This window comes from Podarcis pityusensis, assembly GCF_964106645.2.
Source record: "Podarcis pityusensis genome assembly, chromosome: 2".
Taxonomy (NCBI): domain Eukaryota; kingdom Metazoa; phylum Chordata; class Lepidosauria; order Squamata; family Lacertidae; genus Podarcis; species Podarcis pityusensis.
The window spans coordinates 86,372,229-86,391,740 of NC_138029.1; the positions used below are offsets into that span (position 1 = coordinate 86,372,229).

Here is a 19,512-nt window from a genome sequence, read left to right on the forward strand (position 1 = left end):
TATCGTGTTTTTAATATTCTGTTGGAAGCCGCCCAGAGTGGCTGGGGAAACCCAGCCAGACGGGTGGGATATAATTTATTATTATTATTATTATTATTATTATTATTACCCCCCCACTGACACTCCCACAGGACACTCCCACTCAAAAAAGGTGTGTGGGGGAAATAGTGTGAGGTTTGCTTTGAGTCCAGACCATGGTTGGGGAGATGGAATTGTGCCCAGTCTGCTCCAGGGACTGAAGAATTGTTGTTCCAATATTTTTCTTCTACTTAATACAGTGGTACCTTGGGTTACATACGCTTCAGGTTGCAGACACTTCAGGTTACAGACTCCGCTGACCCAGAAATATTACCTCGGGTTAAGAACTTTGCTTCAGGATGAGAACAGAAATCATGCAGCAGCGGTGCAGAGGCAGGAGGCCCCATTAGCTAAAGTGGTGCTTCATGTTAAGAACAGTTTCAGGTTAAGAACAGATCTCCAGAACAAATTCAAGTTCTTAATGCGAGGTACCGCTGTACCTGGAGCTGAGGCTCCAATACTTTGGCCACCTCGTGAGAAGAGAAGACTCCCTGGAAAAGACCCTGATGTTGGGAAAGATGGAGGGCACAAGGAGAAGGGCACGACAGAGGACGAGATGGTTGGACAGTGTTGTCGAAGCTACGAATGTGAGTTTGACCAAACTGCGGGAGGCAGCGGAAGACAGGAGTGCCTGTCGTGCTCTGGTCCAAGGGGTCATAAAGAGTCGGACACGACTAAACAACTAAACAACAACACTGTATAAATAAACCAGTTGATCAGACCCATTAAGAGCTGGCATCTTACATGATTACTGTGTCTAGCTTATAATTTGAAGTTGAAAAAACTGGGGGCGGGGGAGAGGATAACTCAAGCTTTACTCTCTTTGAAAGATTGGCTGGGCAAGATGGAGCAACTCTCCTGTGGGGAACGGTTGTGGGATCTTTTTAGTTTAGAGAAAAGGTATGTTGGAGGATGGCTTGGCTTTGCCTCCATCGGCAGAGGAAACGCTGCTTCTGAAAACCAGTTGCTGGAAACTGCAGGAGGGGAGGGGGCTCTTGTACAGACCTGAGTTTCTCTTTACCCAGAATTCCACCTGGCCCCTAATTTGGAAGATTTTAGGTATTTGTGGTCTCTTCAGTGTGTGCGGTATGCTAGACCTGGCTTTTATAGGCAGAAAGGAGTTTTTATGGTATTTTGGTTTTAACCTTCAATACTATTTTGTGAATCCCTTTGGATTACTTTTTGTGTACAAGAAAAATGACAAATCAGTGCAATAAAATCATCAAAACCTTAAGATAGCAGATCAAAGGTTTAACCACCACGATCGATATATATAGCACTATATTTATATATAACCAAGAAGGGGAGGGGGGCACAGAAGAGAGAGAATGCAAGGCTTCTAGCAAACATGCTAAGTATTTTCTTTTTAGTCAGCATCAGTAAGCCAAAAGCGAGCTTTAGTGTAGAGATGATTGCTGATATCCAGGACTGTGCTTCCATTCTTTCCAGAGAAAGCATTTGCCTATTGAAGCATAGAGCAGATATTCTATCATTAAATATTTAATCAGCATGGGCAAGGCAACTTGCCATGCCAAGTACTCCAGAAGATAATGGTAGTTCTCTTGCCCTTCAATATTAAACATATTCAGAATAAACAGGGTACTAGATCCTGTATAGGCAGCGGGGATCTTGTATAATTATGTTTAGAACTTTTTTGGTACAGTGGCCATATTGAAGAATATACAAGACAATATTTCAAGCAGCCATCTCAAAAGCTCCAGCTCATTTGCGCATATAAAACTTTATTCTATCATCAAACCAAATCTCAATAAGGTCAGTGAGTGGACAGAAGATCCTGACTAGAATATAAACAATCTCTGGCCAGGGAGTTTGCGGAGTAAAATATACAGGATACAAATGAAGGACTAACTGTGGACTGGCAAACTTGCAGAAGAGAACAAATTAACTTCTGGAGAATCAGGAAACATTACAAATAGACATTAAGGCACAAAGCTTGGCAAGGAAGGAAGGGGGCTGGCTCATGGCAGAGAAGACCAGACAAAGCAACATGTCCACTAAGTGGGAAGTGGCGATGGAAGAGCTGGCTGCATTTCCATGAACATTTGAGTCTAAGCTCTAGTTACTATCAGTATTGCCAGAACTAAGTATGGTACAGAAGCCCCACAGCCATCAATGTATTTAGATTATTCTTCCTGTCTTAAAAAGCTTAGAGTATGTAAAAGTCAGGCACTGAAAAATTGGCTTATAGCACATCCCTGTTATTCTTCTAGAAGTATATTTGCTTCTGGAAGAGGCCTAGGTTTGAATTTTCACGGACTAGTGCTCTGCTCTTTAACATTTTCATTCGGTGCACTAAAAATATGGTGGAAGAGAACACTAAAAAGCACTTACTGTCTATGAGCTGACCTAAGGAAGAAGAGGAGCAACCTCCAGCCAAAAACAGATATAAAACTGGCTCCAAAACATCTTTACGTAATGCAATGAGACACCCAGAAAAACACTCGGGGGGTTAAATAAAGAAGTCCAAATTACATAGTGTTGAAAATGTAATAGGGAGCAAGTCAGCCAGCTGTGAAGTGGTGGTTGTTGAGTTGGTTTGTTTTTTGCCACTAGTCAATGACTATGAAGGAGGTGCAGCTCTGTCTAGCTTAAATGTCTCCAATTCAGTCTTTGATGAGACTATAAGGGTCTCTAAGCTTGCCACAGGCAGGCTGAGTGGGCAGACAAACAATTTGCCAGAAAGCTCAGGCGGCAAGAGACTAGCAAATTCTCTCATTCCATGAAGAGCAGCACATGCAGTTGATGCACAAGGACTTAGGAATTTAATATTCTCTTACAGAAGCAAAAACCTTTTATTTTCCATTTCAAAACAAACTTCACAAAACCTGCCTCCTGCTAGACAAGTGCATAGCAGCCTTACAAAATAGGAAAGAAGTACTTCAAGATACACTGTAGTCTGAAGAGAAGTTCTAGTTTAAATCTGTCTCTGAACACACCACTTGAGCTTTTCATACATACAATAGAACAGGAACTGTTAATTCAATGACAGACTTATGAACATATCTTTACATTCAAATCAAGAGGGAAAATGCTTTGCCTGTTTGTTTTCATGTGTCTGAAGAGGGGTCTACACACCACTACCTTGTAGAAGATTAATGAGCCATCTTCATGTGCAGAAACAACACGTTTCTTCAAGGTGTGAAAAGTTTGTGCGCTCAGCTTTGAACTGTATAATAAATGGAGAGAGATGGAGTACAACTTGCGCTTACGTTCCCTCTGCTTGTTTGGATAGCTTAAACAAAGTCATTCCCAGTTACAGAAGGGAGGAACCTTGCAACAAGGTTGGCTAGCCTGTGGCTCTCCCAATCTTGCCTTCCATTTCCCATCAGTCCCTGATAACACGGCTAATGGTCAGGGACTATGGGAGCTAGAATTCAACAGTGCCTGGTCACTGGGTGCCCAACCCCTACCCGATAAAGTTTAATCAATCTAGGAAGGTAATTTGAAGAAAAACCTGCCCAAGTGGAGTCAAATTTCAAAAACTTAGGGGGCAGCAGGAAACCATTCCTGCAACATTTCATCCAGCAAGCTCAGCTACAATTAAGCTCAGGAGTTTGAGTATTTGGCTCCATTCTATTCTACGCACAAGCCCTTCGTAGCAGACAATCCAGATCTTCCCTGTGATACTGCTTTGCAACAGCCTGTGTACCACTGCACCACTGGAGGAAGCACAGTTCTAAATTCTTATCCGGAGCCACTCAGGAATTTGCTGGCCTCAGAATGCCTGCACAATCAGTTTCCGCTTCACATCGCGGCTGAACCTGTTCATCTTGAACAATTCACTGTCGTAGAAGGCAGAAAGGTTGTGGATGTTGATCTGGCGAGCCTGGGAGGAGGGTGGGGGGCAGAGAGAGGAGAATAATTTAAAGAGATGTGTTTGCCAGACTTTTCCACAAGCTCCAAAGAGTTTAATCAAGAACAGATTAATCATAGATGCATATCTGTCTAGCAAAAAAACAACAACCAGGAGAACAGAAACGGAGATGACTGAACAGTTAAGGACACAATAACTGTATTTGCCTCATCTTTGAAGAGCAGCTCTGCTGGATCAAGCCAAAGGCCAATCTACACCAGCCTCCTGTTCTCACAGTGGCCAACCAAATGCCTATGGGAAGCCTGCAAGCAGGACATGAGTGCAACAGCGTTCTCCCCTCCTGTGGTTTCAAGCAACAGGCATTCAGAAGCATTGCTGTATCCAGCAGTGGAGGGAGCAAACAGCCCACCAGGCTGGTAGCCACTAAGACTCTGCTTTACATTAAATTTGTTTTTGTGATCGCTACAGCTGTACCTGAAAGGGTGCAGACTTTTAGCTCCTCTCTCACAGGAACACCTGGCAGACTAGATGGACTTGGACATTTTATCCACGAGGATGTAATGCTACTAAATGAACGTGACACCTCTATAGTTTCCTTGATCTTTATCTCTACGCATAGAGGTCCTTTTTCCAAGGACAGCTAGATTGCAACTTCTCTGACCACTGGGCAACACTTAACTGTGGCTGGTGGGAACCGTCGTTCAGAAACACCTTAGAGGGTCGCAGCTTCACCATCCCCTGCATTAAAGCTTCAAGACATGTGTGCAATGTCCAGAGAAGTTGTTGCAGAGGCTGAAGCCCAAAGGCTTGCCTGGTGCTACTGTATTATACTTCCCCTTGCAACAATTGATGCTCACAGCCCATTTGCCCAAAGCTTAGAAAGGAAACACAGAAGGGTATTTAGGCTCCCAAGAACAGCAAGTACGTTGGGGGAAAGTCACCCACATACCTTATCAACTAAATCTTTCTCCGGCACCTCAATGGTATCTTGCTGAGCCCCGTAGCGATTCCTCTGGTACATTGTCTGTTCCGACACCAGCTGCTTCAAAATGAACAGCAAGAGCTCGTTGTTATCTCGCCTGAAGGCGAGGTACCTGGAGAAAGTCTGTGCAGGAAAAACAGGAAGCAAGGTTGGGAGAGTCATCAAGACCATCACACAGATTGAAAGGAGTGGGGGGGGGTACATTCCAGTGATGACGACATTTTAAGTAAAGGAATCATCCACTGACCACAGAAAAATACCTCAGAACAGGCTTTCTGAGGAAGAAAATGCTGGACTTTTTGGAGAAGGCTGGCTACTGAGTTTTTAAGGGGAGAACCACTGACACTGGCTGACCTCCCACTCACCCTGAAAACCATGCCACTAATCAAAAGGGTTCCACATTATGCTGCGCTTAGCCCACCTATTTGCTGCCATTCTGGAATATCCTCCTATATCCACCAGTTGCGACATTAACACTCTGCTGTTAAGTCATTTGACTTGTCCTATCCCCTGGTGCTACCAAGAGAAAGCAATGTAAAAGGGGACTACAGTGGTACCTCCGGTTGCAGACAGGATCCATTCCGGAGCTCTGGTCAGATCCCAAGGTTTTCGCAATTGGAGGTGCCTGTTCTGCGCACGCGCAGAAACCTGGAAAAATGCTTCCGGGTTTGCCGCGTGCATAACCTGAAGGATACGTATCCAGAGGTGCACGCAACTAGAGGTACCGCTGTATATATATCCTACTGCAAAGGAGAGTGAATGGAGAAAGTCACTTGCATGGGATCTCTTGTTCTTTTGTTTCATAGGCTCAGGCTACTGACACAGGAAATCAATGCATCTGCTCTAGGGGCTTTGACTTCTCAAAAAAAATAACGAGGGTCTTTAGTCTAACCACCCCTAGCTGTTTTCAGTCTGCCTAGTTAGTAGATCCAATGAGGCCAATATAAACATGTACAAAGAACTGAGCCACTGTTTGGGTCTAGCCCCGTACCCCAATTACACTGAAGTTCTGGAGCTGTCAGTTGTTGACCCCATATTCCTTTAAAAAGGAAAGGAAAGGAGGACCTCCCATCTACGCAGCCCACAAGTGCAGCCTCACATACCTTCCGCATGCTCCTCATGACACTAAATTTCTGCGTGTCAATGAAGCTCTCCAGCATCACCCGGATGGCCATGTTGACATCGTCCTCCACTACGTAGTCCCGCAGGTGCATGCGGGCGTGGGCCTCGGCCATCCGGATCATGGACTCAATGTGACGCACGGTGATGGGGATGCTTCCTGTCGCCTGCAGGGAGAGAGAAGGAGCATCCCAACTTGCGAAGAGCTTGCTTCTGACCTCGTTGCCTATGTATGTCGGCAACGTATCAGTTAGTAAGCCCCTTTTGCCTGCTGTGAAGTAGTATATTGTAGAAGCTGGACAAACTCAGTTAAAACACAGTGAAAGACATATAAAGAGCACAGGGAGATTAGCAGAAATATAATGAATGAGGATTAAAGCTTGGTTCAAAACAAGCGTGTTCCACATCACTCTTGTCCATTCAGTCCCTCAGTTTGAGATTTTTTTTAAAACCCGCACAAAAAAACCCAGAAATAAATCCAGTAACACTAACTGTTTTATGAGATAACCAGAGGGCTGCCTTTCAAGCTGCCCTTGAGCTGCATGCTCAAAAATGTTATTCATGTGCTGTAGATTTAGATAAACTTTAGCGAAATTAAACTTCACACACACAACTTTTCAGTTCAAAAAATAATTTTTCCCTCACAAGTGACAGCAGTGCCAAGCGAGTAGAGAAGGCCAATGGTCACCACACAGGTGTGTCAAATGTGGCCCAGAAGTGACTCTGGGGCCAGTAATGCACTGTTCTCCCTGTTTTTCAAAACAGATGGCCAATTGCAGTAAATCCCACTTAAGAGATGGAAGGGGAAGAGGTCCTGGGAGGACAATTAGCCATCACTTGAGGCCCCACTTGGAAGGCCTCAGCGGAAATCATATCAGGCTTCCTAGCTGCTTGAAGCTGCTGTCACCTGCAAGGCAGGCAGGGAGACATTTAAACTTGAGAAGCAGCCCTTTGATCGCTGTGCAAAACTGTAAGCTGACAGAAGAAAAAAAGCTGGCAAAGTGTTGACTGAGCCGTAACATCCCATTCTACGAAGATCCTCTGGGAACAGGGCTTTGATTAAAAACATGGAGCGAATGAATTCCTCCAGCACACCTCAGTTCAGTGCTTCCCAATTGTCCTACAGAGCCTCTGTGGCTGTTGGCTTTGGGGGGGGGCTATTTCTATGGTAGTTTTTTGTTATGTGAATGGAGCCGCAGACCCCCTAGGTGGGTTTTGTGGACACTGCCTTAGTTCAATGCTACCAACAACTAGATAGAGTGCACCATCTGCTGGCAGACAAACTGCAATGCGCAGAAGACGAGCAACCTCCTAGCTGGATGATTTAGCAGATAAAACTCTTCTAAAAAGACACAGGAGCTCCAGGGCTGCCTTGGAGCTGCTTCACTTGTCAGGTGAGAGGGGTATCATCTGCACAAGGCCCAACAATTCAGTTTCCAGCATCTTTAGGTAGCAGAGCAAGGCATGGAGGCGCCTCTGCCCTGTGTTATCTCCTTACTTCCTGCCATGTCTGCTTACCATGGATTCTTTCCTGAGTTCACTGTACATCCTGGCAACTTTGTCCTGGTCCATCTGGTTGAGTTTTGGGTGGACTTTTTCCTTTGCATAAATAATGTACTTCTTCAGGATCTCCTGCGGGATGGGTTCCACGCCATAAGTATTTGGGAGGACAATCTCTTGGGAGTCTCCGTTCGCAACGTCCTTGCTGTTGGGGTGATGTTTGATGTGACTGCCGACAACAAACCGAGCCAGCATCTCGTCCTGCAACGAGTCATTGAAGAGGGAACAGGCAATGAAATCACGTCTTTTAGAAGTCCCAAAAGATAAAAACCTACACCAAGCAACTTGCAACGTAGAGGAAAAGAGAAAGGGCAACCCTGGGCTGAAGATATGCAAGAGCTGGACCGTGTTACTAAGCAGCTGCGTTCATCCAAAGTGTCCTCAGGGGACAAGGCTGCTGGGATGCAGAATTTATCACTGCTCCTTCATAAAACTATGCCAATTGGTAGCCCCTTGGCGAATCAGTCCTCAAGCCTTGCTCAGGTCATAAAGAACTTGCAAAGCCTCATACCTGTACAGGATCCACTGTGTCCCTGACCACACAGAGGATATCAAACCGAGATATGATGGGCTCAGTCAGATCCACATTTTCTGAGAAAGTCAAGGAAGGGTCATAGCGCCCACCTAGAAGGAAAGATAGCGAATTAGAAAGAGCTGCTGAACCCAAAGACCAATGCTTTCCCCCTTTCGTGGTACCGATTCATCTTTGCAACCCTGATTACAGTCACAGATTCCTTTCCCCCTCGCCAGACCTACAAACACGCAGCAGAACATCCAAAGAACAAGGCAGCTGTAAAGCCAACAGCGTGCGTCTTTTTGAGCACCTGTGGAATAGCAACAGCTTCCTACACCCCTGACTCATACCTATGGGGTTGGCAGCAGCAATGATGGTGCAGCGAGCTTGCAGAGATGTGACAATGCCAGCCTTGGAGATGGAGATGCTCTGCTGCTCCATGGCTTCGTGGATGCTGGTCCTGTCCTGATCAGTCATCTGAAGAAAGACAAAGGCATTCACCTATCAAAGCAACTCAACCCCTGAATACTTATAATAAAGAGCGACATCACCAGAAGCCTCCAAGCAACTATGTTTAGCTATTTACCCATTTAGGAATTTTCTAGGACAGAAAACCCCATAGGACACTGGCTTATAGCAGACCAGACTATCTGTTCATTGAGCACCATTGGTGGCTCTCCAGTCTCAGGCAGAAGGCCTTTCCTTTCAACTGCTACGTTAAAAAACAACAACCTGGAGAGGTCCAGGGTCTGTACCTAGCACCTTCCATGTGCCCTGCCATTGCACTATATTCTCTTCCCAACTTCTCGAGAGAAGCATTTTCCCAGAGAGTCATGAATTCAAAAGCTAGTGCTACCTGTTTATATTTTACTTATTGTTCATATTTTTAAAATCTATCCCACCCTTACCCCATATATGCCCATTGACTGCTTCAATCTGCGGAACTGGCGCTGTTCAGGTACCACATAAGAAACTGACAGCACCCACTCTTTGGAACTCCCTGCCTATTGACAACAGGATGGCACTTTCAATGTACACAGTACACCTGCTAAAAACATTTTTGTTTAGGCAAGGCTATCCAGACATGTCAAATGCTGACATGTGTTTCGATGTGGTTTTTCAGCTCATTGTTGATTTTAATCTCTATCTATCTATCTATCATTTTTATTAAGTCTCCAAAAATATTTCAAAGCATTTATCATAATAATACAACTTTTTTAACATACAAGTTTTCTTCTTGACTTCCCACCACTTTCCTGATGTTTGTTTTTTTACTCCTTTTAATTAGCTCCTTTTAATTATCTAAACTCCGCTAGCATTAAATCTTTCAGTAATCCATTGCTTATGCGATTTTAATTTTTTTGGGGGGTGGGGTGGGGGAATAGTTGGTGTTTTAAATAGTTGGTGTTTACTGCTAATTTTATTGTTTTATTCTTTTTTTTTGTAAACCACTTTGAGGTTTTACTACAATCAAGCAGCATATGAACCTTGCAAAATAAAAACAAACAAATAAGCTAAATGCTTTGCAGGAATGGTGTCTCCTTTGCTTCCAGGTCAAAGATCCGAGTCTGCAGCCTTGGGCAGATTCACAGGCCTTGCACAGCCCAGGCAGCTTTATTCAAAATCTACCTTGGTCCTGGTGCCCAAATCAACACTCACCTTGTCAAATTCATCTATCAAGCAAACCCCCCTGTCTGCCAGCACAAGGGCTCCTGCCTCGAGGGTCCACTCCTTGCTCACGGGGTGCCTCTGCACGTAAGCGGTCAGACCGACAGCGGAAGCTCCCTGGCCAGTGGTGAAGATCGCTCTGCTGGACGCTTTCTCCACATATTTGAGGAACTGAGACTTGGCCGTTCCAGGATCTCCGCAAAGCAAGACGTTGATGTCACCACGGACCTTATGTTTCCCTCCTAAAGCGTTTAATGACACACACAAAAAGCAAGTCTAACTAAAAGCTCATCGTTCATGTACAGTACTGTACACTAAAATGTGGAACTCAAGTGCTGCCCTCTAGAGGAGCAATGTAATACTGAAGGAGGTATTTCAACAATAAAAAGATAAAACAATGCAGAATGGTGTACTATGCTGGTATCCTTTTGCAAGGGCCATAAAACTGGAAAGGACAGACACCTGGAAATAAAAACCAGGCCACCAGGTAACTGGACAATGGACAGAAAAGTTCTGGGAACTTTAGAATCATGCCGTATATTGCAAACATTTTGGGCAGAAAGGTCTTCTGCAAAACGTTCAAAGTGGAGACTAACCAATTTCTTCTGATTGCAACGAGATGCGTGAACTGCACTGAAAATTAAGAGTGGCCTTTCAAAACTGTCAAGTCACACCTCTCCGGTGTAATTTCCTTGTAGCACTATAGAGATAACCTCTGCAGCAGTTAAGGTAATATTGATCAGACAGCTTCTTTGGGTAACAAGCTCTTTGACCTACCTGGATTTTTGGGTTCTCCTCCAAACAGGGCTAGAGCCAGTCCCCTTTTGATGTCTTCGTGTCCATAGATAGAAGGAGCAATGCTGGCAAAGATCTGCAAGGGAAGCAGCAGCTGTTTTCAGGACGTCATCTTGGATGACAAAGAGGTAGCAAGAGAAGCAACCATGTTACAAGGAAAAGCTGCTTAAAGGCTCTAGAGGTGCAGCCCTTGTTCCACTTGCCTAGCAAGATCAGCCATATGCAGCGGTAAGAGAGAACAATGGTGCACATGACTGCATGTGTGGTGCTATGGTTTGAGACACTCAGCCAGCAAGCTCAAGGGATCACAGTCTCTCAGTCCAACCTATCTCACAGGGCTGTTGCGCGCATAAAATAGAGAAGAGGAGAACCATGCGCACTACCCTTGAGATCCTTGGAGGAAAGGTGGGATATAAAATTGACAAATGTGCATATTTTTATGTGCTAATTTAGAAAGGGTTAGGGGACCCAGGTAACACTCAGCACCTTATAACTGCATATTGCGAGCATACCTTTTGATTTTGCGTAGTTTTTTGGGGAGAACCACAGTGGCTGCTCCAAAAGAGTTCTGTAGCAGGGAATTTATTTATTTATTTAACTTAAAGCCTGTGGGACTTTCTGTTCTTGGAATCAAAAAGCTGCTTGCCTTTGGATGAATAGCTAGACTATGGAAGTGAAGGGGTGGTAAAGCCTGCTACTAGGGGAGCGATAATTCTCCTAGACACATGAAATACAAACACACCGTAGCTAAACGCTGGAGGAATAAATGGGGTGACAGAAAATATTTGGGGAGAGTGCAACCCACTGGAATCTTCTACATGCCAAGTTCCTCCATGCAGGTTCTGACTGGTTAACCCATTCCCTGTCCTCAAGTGGGAAACAAAAAACCCCAAAGTGAATTTGGGTTCCAAAACTCACTTTCTCTCCAATCTGCTCATCCTTAGACAGGCCTACGATGACCTTCATGTCCTCATCTGTGAGCTCCCCAACAGCCACCTTATTATCCTTCTTGGCAATGTGATTAGCCAGGATCACTGTCGCAAAGACAGGAAACCCATTGGCAGTGTTCAAAGATCCGTCATAATTATTATGGTATATTCCAGTTAGCTCCTGAAAGGCAAAAGGGGGGGGGGGTGAGGAGAGAGATTCTTTAGTCACTGGTACCAAGACAAATCCCTGCAACTGAAGGAGCCACTGAAGATAATGAAAAGCCAAGCTGAGTAGATAGATGCATTTTGGCATCCTGGTGACATATTCGTGACTGAGCTGCTCTAGAAACAAGTTGCTAACTCTATTTGATGCTGTTCGAAGCATAGTTAAGTGTCTGAAGAAGTTTCCTCAGAGTGGCGTGGACACTATTGTTCTGTTTAATAGATGTGATGCATATGACATATTAACACAACATCTGCAACTTCTACCTGGAAAAAACCCATCATCATCTGTTTTCCTTTAAACTATTCTGCTGACAACAGCGCCTTCGCTTCTTTGAAGTTCTGCACAGCATGCCAAGAGTCTTCATTTCCAAGGAATCTAGATATAAACCTGAGTTGGCAGCCTACAAGCCTAGACAGGTGCGTGTGTCATCATGCAGATAAAAAAAGTATCTGCAAAAATATGGAAATGACCCAAGTTTTTATTTTCTGCTATTGAGTATAATGTACAAAACCACCAGGGGGGCGGGGGGCTTAAGAAGCCTTGAGTTAGCATTCTGACAGATTTAAGGCGCATGCTTCATACACACAGTACAATTTTAATCAAGATGACAAGCACCCCCTTCTCAAATTCTATACACAAGACCATTTTTAAAATGCTTTTGTGAGTGCCATAGTCTCTCTGGGCTTCTCCCTCTCCTTCCTCTGGCATCGTACTCACAATCTCGTCTCCTGGCTTGCAGCTGTCAACTAGGTCGGCAAGCAAGATGGCATCCTTGGAGCGAGGGAGCCTGCCCGCTGCTACTTTCCCTGGGCTCTCCTGGATTTTGATGCGCTGGTAGTTCTGGTAGACTGTCTGTGGGGAAACAATATTAATCAGCCATCAGGTCAAAGGCGACAAAAAGGACACGGACACACACCCCAACCAACATTCCAGAATGGAAAGAAGGAAGCCACAATATCAAAAGAGGCATTGCAAACAGGCCTCTCTAGGTCATTTTTCCGTTATGTTTGCAAGCCCAAAGCCTTGTAAGGCTTGGCTCTATAGGGAAGGAAATGGTACAAATGTTTTCTATGTATCAGCACTGAATTTATGAGGACTAGTATGGAATTCTATGCTTTCATGCAAGGACAGGCCCCTTGCCCTTACAGCCACACAAGAAGCCTCCAGGAGAGCAGCCTTGTCAGTATGCAGCTGCAAAAAGACAGAGAATGTCTTGTATCTACTGCATTGTGAAGTGTCCACACAAGGCAGACTATCACTCCGCAAACCACCACTATACAAAGTTCCACTGACTTTAAACAAAAGCACCACCTTTCAAGGTGCCAACACATGCCAGATTCCCTGAAGAAGAAGAAGAAGAGTTTGGATTTGATATCCAGTTTTATCACTACCATAAGGAGTCTCAAAGCGGCTAACAATCTCCTTTCCCTTCCTCCCCCACAACAAGCACTCTGTGAGGTGAGTGGGGCTGAGAGACTTCAGAGAAGTGTGACTAGCCCAAGGTCACCCAGCAGCTGCATGTAGAGGAGCGGGGAAGCAAACCCAGTTTACCAGATTACGAGTCCACTGCTCTTAACCACTACACCACACTGGCTAAGGTTACCGCTCTTTGGGAAGGTGATGGATAGGGTTGTCTGCAGCAGTGCAGTCTGGGTATACTGGACTAGGTCAAATGGAATATTATGACTTATCAGTCTCTCCTTAAATACCTCCAAGCAAAGCAGAAAGAGCTGAGCTCTGGGCTAATTTGTCCCAGCTATATATGACATATGCATGTTAAGACATAAAACAGCAGGAGCCAGACTCCTAAAATCACCCTAATCCTTGCTTACCTCTTCCATGTTAATTTCAAAGGGACCCACAGACTGACACTCTGGGCAGGATCCTGGCTTTACTTCCTGGTTCTGGGACTGTGTAAAAGGCCCTAGGATGAAGCTGCACTTGGTGCAGTTGTATTTGACCATGCTGAGCTGGGGCAGGACCCCTGTGCAGCTCGTCACAACTCCACTCGTCCGGATCAGCTGGTTCAAGTGCAGCTGCCTGAGAGGAAAAGCGAAATAAATAACTGTTGAGATAGATCCCGTACTTTAGGGAAGTGAAAAATAACGGCAGTCGTCTGCAGGCTATCATGGCAATCCAAATGCAATCAAAACAGGTTCACTGTCTTAGAATGGATTATTTTACGAAAACAAGTTCTTATTCATAGCAGCTCCCTAATGAAACACACACCACAACCATCAGAAGTCTTGCCACCCAAGGAGTGAGAAGGAAAGAATTGCAGCTACAACATCCCAGGCGGATACTAAAGCTGAGGAGGCAGCAGTCAACTAGTTGCTGGGCGTTTGGGAAGCGCCGTGCAAGACACTTGGCAAGCCTTGGGGCTCAGCTCTTCTGAAGCACAAAGCACAGGACTTATGGACCCCTTGCTCAGCACTTCCTAAACGCCCAACTGTCAGCTGACGTTTGGCCTTTTAGGAGGCACAGGTTTCAATCACCTATCACCATTAAGTCAGGTGACTGACCAGTGGGTGGTCCCTCCCACCTGTCAAAGGTGCCACACAGAGGTAGGGGGAGATAAAGGTATGATCCACTGGGTGTACAGAAAGCCATGAACTCCCTTCTCCATTGCAGCTGCCCAATTCCCTCCTTTCACAATCTTCCTGCCCCCAGTAGCCTGCTCTCTAGGCTGGGATTTTTCTGGAGCCTCTTTTTCTTCAGGGTTGCTCATGGTCTCCAAAGCATGGGAGAATGCAGGTCTTACAACAGGAGAAAGGAGCCAGCGGAGGCCCTCCAGGTTTTGCTGGGACTTCCACCTCCCAATCAAGACTGGAGCACAACTACACGTGGTCGACACAGGTTCTCAATCTCCTTAAATATTCTCCTAATTTGGGTGGGGGTACTTGAGTTTTCTGCACCACCTAGGTTTGGATTCAGACTTACTCAGGCTTAGAGTAGACCCACTGAAATCAGTGAGGCATCAGATGATCTAACTCGAGTCCCATTGATTTCAATGGGTCTACTCTAAAGCCTGGGTCCAATGCACTGGATCCAAACAATTTCTTTTTAAACACGCACAGAATCTGAAATTACAATTCTAATCCTAAACATTCATTTCAACATAAATCTGACTGAAAACAGTAAATCCTCTAAAGGAATATGTTACAGATTGGAGGAGTAACGTGAAAAGGAGAGGTTTGCTTCCGCTTAGGGAAGATTTAACAAACACAGAGCTTCCCCCAACCACTCAAATAACATTCTACCCTAATGCTGTCACTAAATGGCTACTTGTTGTGGTCACAGGGGATGAGGCAAGTAGCTGTTTGCAAGCCTGGCTGTCTGCACATCCTGGCCATTTATATTTCATTAAGGAGCTTATCCACCAGAAGTCTCAGCAGGACTGCTCCTCACCCAAACCAAACCAATTGCTCACCTGAGTGATCTTAACTCCTCCACCAGAGGCAAATGGGAGATGCGGACGTGGATTTCCTTGGCAATCCGGTCATATTTGGGGTACATAGCTAGCACCACTTCCTTGGCTGCTTCATCAAAGATCTTCAACATTTCCGCTGGGGCTTCTGGAAGGAAATAGGCGAGGACATGCTCCCGAGCAGCCAAATCTTCATAATTCACCACCAGGCTCTCTCTGTTCTCTTTGGCACAAAGACACAAAGACAAGTACGTTTTTGACAAATGATGGCTCAGTTTTTCCAACCCATCATAAAAAGTGTTAAATATCTTGTACAATAAGCACTACGATCTTACAAATCTTCTTCTACAACGTATAAATGTATTGCATATCATGTTATCTAACAGCATATGAACCGTTCTGAATATCAGGTGTAACCTTCTACTCTTTCTCTTGTTATCTGATCACTTCTGAACTATAAATCTATAATATCTATACAGGTATGGCATAGGCTAGAAATTAAAGCTGCAGAAGCCCCATTGGTTAGTCACTTCACTAATCAGTTACACTGATGAAGATGCTGGGAATAATAATAAAAAAAAGTGGATACCAGATCAGAAAGGAGATGCATCTGAACATTATTTCAGTCATCGATGAAAACATTGAGGAAATGGGGGCTCTTCCCCATCCTCTCCCCATATTCCTACACAGCTGTACCTTTGCACATGTCACTGATCCTCTCCTTAAAGACATTGTGGCCATGGTCATCCACATGAGTCTTCAGGAAGTTCTTGAAGCGGTGGTAGATCTCAAGCCGAGGTGCTACCATAGACACCCACTCCCTCACGGAGTGCCCTTTCATGTCTTCCAGGTTCTCAATGCTCTCGATCATGTCTTCATCTTCATCCTCGCCATCAGCAGCTCGCTCAGCCAGGCGCCTCTTCCGCAAAGGACGGTCCTCATCTTCATCATCGCTATCTGGAGTTTCCAAAGGGCGAAAAGTTTTGTTTTGTTTTTTAAAAAGGACATATCAGACATAAGGCTTTTGATGCTACCGGTTAATGTAGACAATTCTGGAGAGCCAATCTCTGTGACAAGATACAGCTCCAAGCCTAACGACCTCACATCCCGTTTTGGGATTAGAACCCATGCCTTGCATGCTTACAAAATGCGACACGCAATATTAACAGTGCAATCTTATGCACGTTTACATGGAAGTAAAAGATAAAAAGGTAAAGGTAAAGGACCCCTGGACGGTTAAGTCCAGTCAAAGGCGATTATGGGGTTGCGGCGCTCATCTCGCTTTCAGGCCGAGGGAGCCGGTATTTGTCCACAGACAGTTTTCTGGGTCATGTGGCCAGCATGACTAAGGCGCGACTGGTGCACAGAGGACCGTGACGAGTGCCAGAGTGCACGGAAACACTGTTTACCTTCCCGCTGCAGCAGTACCTATTTATCTACTTACACTGGCATGATTTCGAACTGCTAGGTTGGCAGAAGCTGGGACAGAGCAATGGGAGTTCACCTCATTGCGGGCATTCGAACTGCTGACCTTCCGATCAGCAAGCCCAAGAGGCTCAGTGGTTTAGACCACAGCGCCACCCGTTGTGGAAGTAAGTCTCGGTGCACTCAATAGGTTATGTGCACACTGGATTACAGCCTAAAATTGCTCTGCTATCGCTCAATATCTTGGAATTTTAAAGATCATTTTAAAAATGTTTCCTATCTGAAAGATCTAAATGCAAACTATTGCATGGCCTCCAGGAGAGGACACTGCAGCCACTTTGCTCCTTTCTCTGGTATTGCTGCTGCTGCATTACACTTGAACTGAGTCACTGTAAATCATTTTGAAAGCATTGCCGAAGGGCAACCTACAAATATTCTTAATATATAAATTTATACAAATAGAAGTGCCAGCCAGCTGCTCTTCAGAAGATGCATTGTACAGGTATAAGCTATCAAGCAAATAGAAACAAGCTTTATAGATAGTTTTCTTCCCCACCTCATAATGCTAAAACCTGGGGTCATCCCAACAAACTGAACGGTGGGTGATTTACAACAGAGAAAAGGAAGTACTTATTCAAACTGTACACAATGGAATGATAGACTTCACCACCACAAGATACAACAATGTGATGGCCACCCATCTGGATGACTTTAAAAGAGGATTAGACAGGTTCATAGAGGCCAACGGTATCAACAGCTACTAGGCACAATTACTCCTGAATGCCAGTTGCTGGGGAACCAATGGCAGCCATTGGCTCTTGCGTCTGGCTGGCCACTATCAGAAAAGGGAACTGGAGCAGACGGGCATTTGCTCTGATCAAGCAGGACTTTCCTTATGCTATTAAGCTGCAAATACATACCATAAAGTATACCAACGTGCATGCGGCCAGGACCACGGCCCATCTCACGGTCCCTCTGCCGCATTGCTCTCTCTGCTGCTTCCCTTTGGCTGGCAGTCAGTTCCTCCACATCTTCATCATCCGTGGCCATGCCTTCAGGTACGTAGCGATCAAGCTCTGGAATAGGGCGGTAGTCCCTAGAAACGCACATTCTTCAGTTAATCAATCTGAATAGCGTGCGTGACTCATCTGTATACCTCACTTACATTTACAGCAGACACAAGCACCTGTTCACAAGCTCCTCTTAAAGGAGTCTGGTGCACAGCACCTACCCAGGAAAAACGCAAGGCACATAGGCACAAACTGTACGACATTTGCCATTTTTGCGTGGAATAACAACTGCAGGTGTATCACCTGAATTCCACCACAACAGAAGATAAATCTCACAGGAGGATTTGGCCACCGGAGAGCGAGTCTCCTACCTTTCCATCCCTTCTCCAAACAGCTCTTCTCCATCATCTTCTTCTTCATCAGGGAGCTGCTCTGTTCCCAAGAGTCCTTCAGATTCATCCTCAAAGGGGGGCAGATCTCTCCCGGGACTGGAAGTGAAGGCTTCTCCCCTACGAGAGCTGTGCGCAGGGCTGGTTGCCACATTGGACTCTGAGGAATCCTAAGAAAACACATGGTGCCAAGCGTAAAATTTACAATAAACAATATCCTTAAAAGCTGGGTTCTTGGGGTATGAAGGGATGTGCTTTAAACATATGGTATGTACACCATCCCACGTCAGGAAGCAGAATCCTTCCCCTGATCAAGTGCAGTGCAATCATACACATGCTTCATCAGAGGTAAACCCTTCAGAGTTCAGCAGGGCAGGCTTGCACTAAGCGTGCACAGGGTTACTTGTTTACACGCAGGGAATAGATTTTGAAAGGAAACTTAATTCCACACGCAAATTGCCCCTGCATTCTGAAGTGGTGCAGCCGGGACACAGATTCACCCCTTCCAAGCGAGGGCTGGGCTCGTGCGTAGGGTGAGGCGGGGTATTTTGCAGGCTGGCGTTGAACAAAAAGTCCACTTCCTTCCTTCCCCCCACCGCAGAACATAGTTGGGGTGTAGACGCCGTCAGCCTACAAACACCCTCCCAAGCAAATGGGTGGTTCTTTGAGTAAGATTCCTCCGCAGCACCCCAGGCCGGCCACAATGGGAGGAAGACAAAAGGCCCGAGGGAGGTCTCAGATGGGGGAAAGGAAACTCTTATCAGCGCCAACCGGGAGAACCATAGAATCAGTTGGAAGGGACTCCCAGGGTCATCTAGCCCAACCCCCCGCAATGCAATCGTGTGCAGCCCCCGAGTCCAGCGCCTACTCACCGCCATCTCTGCCGCTTTTCTTCACCGCTCCCCCTTCCCTGTTCACAGCGCCGGATGCAGCCCGAATTCCGCGCGAAATGGAATCACGTGACCAAAAAGCCCGCGAAAGCTCATGAATAATAAATAAGTACATGAATATGCAGGAAGTGGCGCCGCCTCCTTAGTGAGCGAATAGCGGAGAGCGTGCTGCGCCTATTAATCAGCTCCGAAGGAAATTGGGTGGAGCTTTTGCTCGGGAGGAAGGGAGGGCAGGAGGCATGCAGCCCGACGCTGTGCATTTTGGGCTGGGGGAGGGGACTTAATTGCCTTCAGTGAGATTTGATTTGGAGGAAATGTGCAGAAAATTGAATTAACTGGTTTTAATAAGATTAAGTGCTCCCTAACACATGGTTCAGGCCGGCGGGAAGAGGGGGAAATGGAGATGCTGGGCCTGGGGTGATGGTTCCGTTAATGCGGGGCATTCCCTCATCAAGATTTTTCGTCGGCTGGGTATAAAAACTCGTTTCCCATCTACTTAGCTCCATTCGCCCTATATGACGAATTGAAGGAAGAAGCAGCCAGTAGCGCGTTCTGTGACGTCCCATTCTTTTCCACTTGGAGGTTTATGTGGGGAACACCCTGTTCATGAACTTTGTTTATAGCGAGTTCAAAATACAGGGGCCTTGACTGCTCGCTGGGGCAGA

General features: G+C 45.6%; 1 protein-coding gene across 1 annotated transcript; it reads right to left on the bottom strand.

Moving 5' to 3' along the window:
* Positions 1-1,803: 1,803 nt before the first annotated feature.
* MCM2 (minichromosome maintenance complex component 2) lies at positions 1,804-18,976 on the bottom strand. The gene is made up of 16 exons (XM_080995468.1): positions 18,830-18,976; positions 17,940-18,127; positions 17,479-17,654; positions 15,830-16,090; positions 15,137-15,356; positions 13,539-13,746; positions 12,424-12,558; positions 11,470-11,661; positions 10,534-10,627; positions 9,748-9,998; positions 8,439-8,565; positions 8,086-8,198; positions 7,533-7,775; positions 5,999-6,181; positions 4,863-5,018; positions 1,804-3,925 (listed from the first exon to the last, which is right to left on the bottom strand). The coding sequence occupies exons 1-16, from the start codon at positions 18,833-18,835 to the stop codon at positions 3,815-3,817; spliced, it is 2,664 nt and encodes an 887-aa protein (XP_080851594.1). The 5' UTR covers positions 18,836-18,976; the 3' UTR covers positions 1,804-3,814.
* Positions 18,977-19,512: the final 536 nt, after the last annotated feature.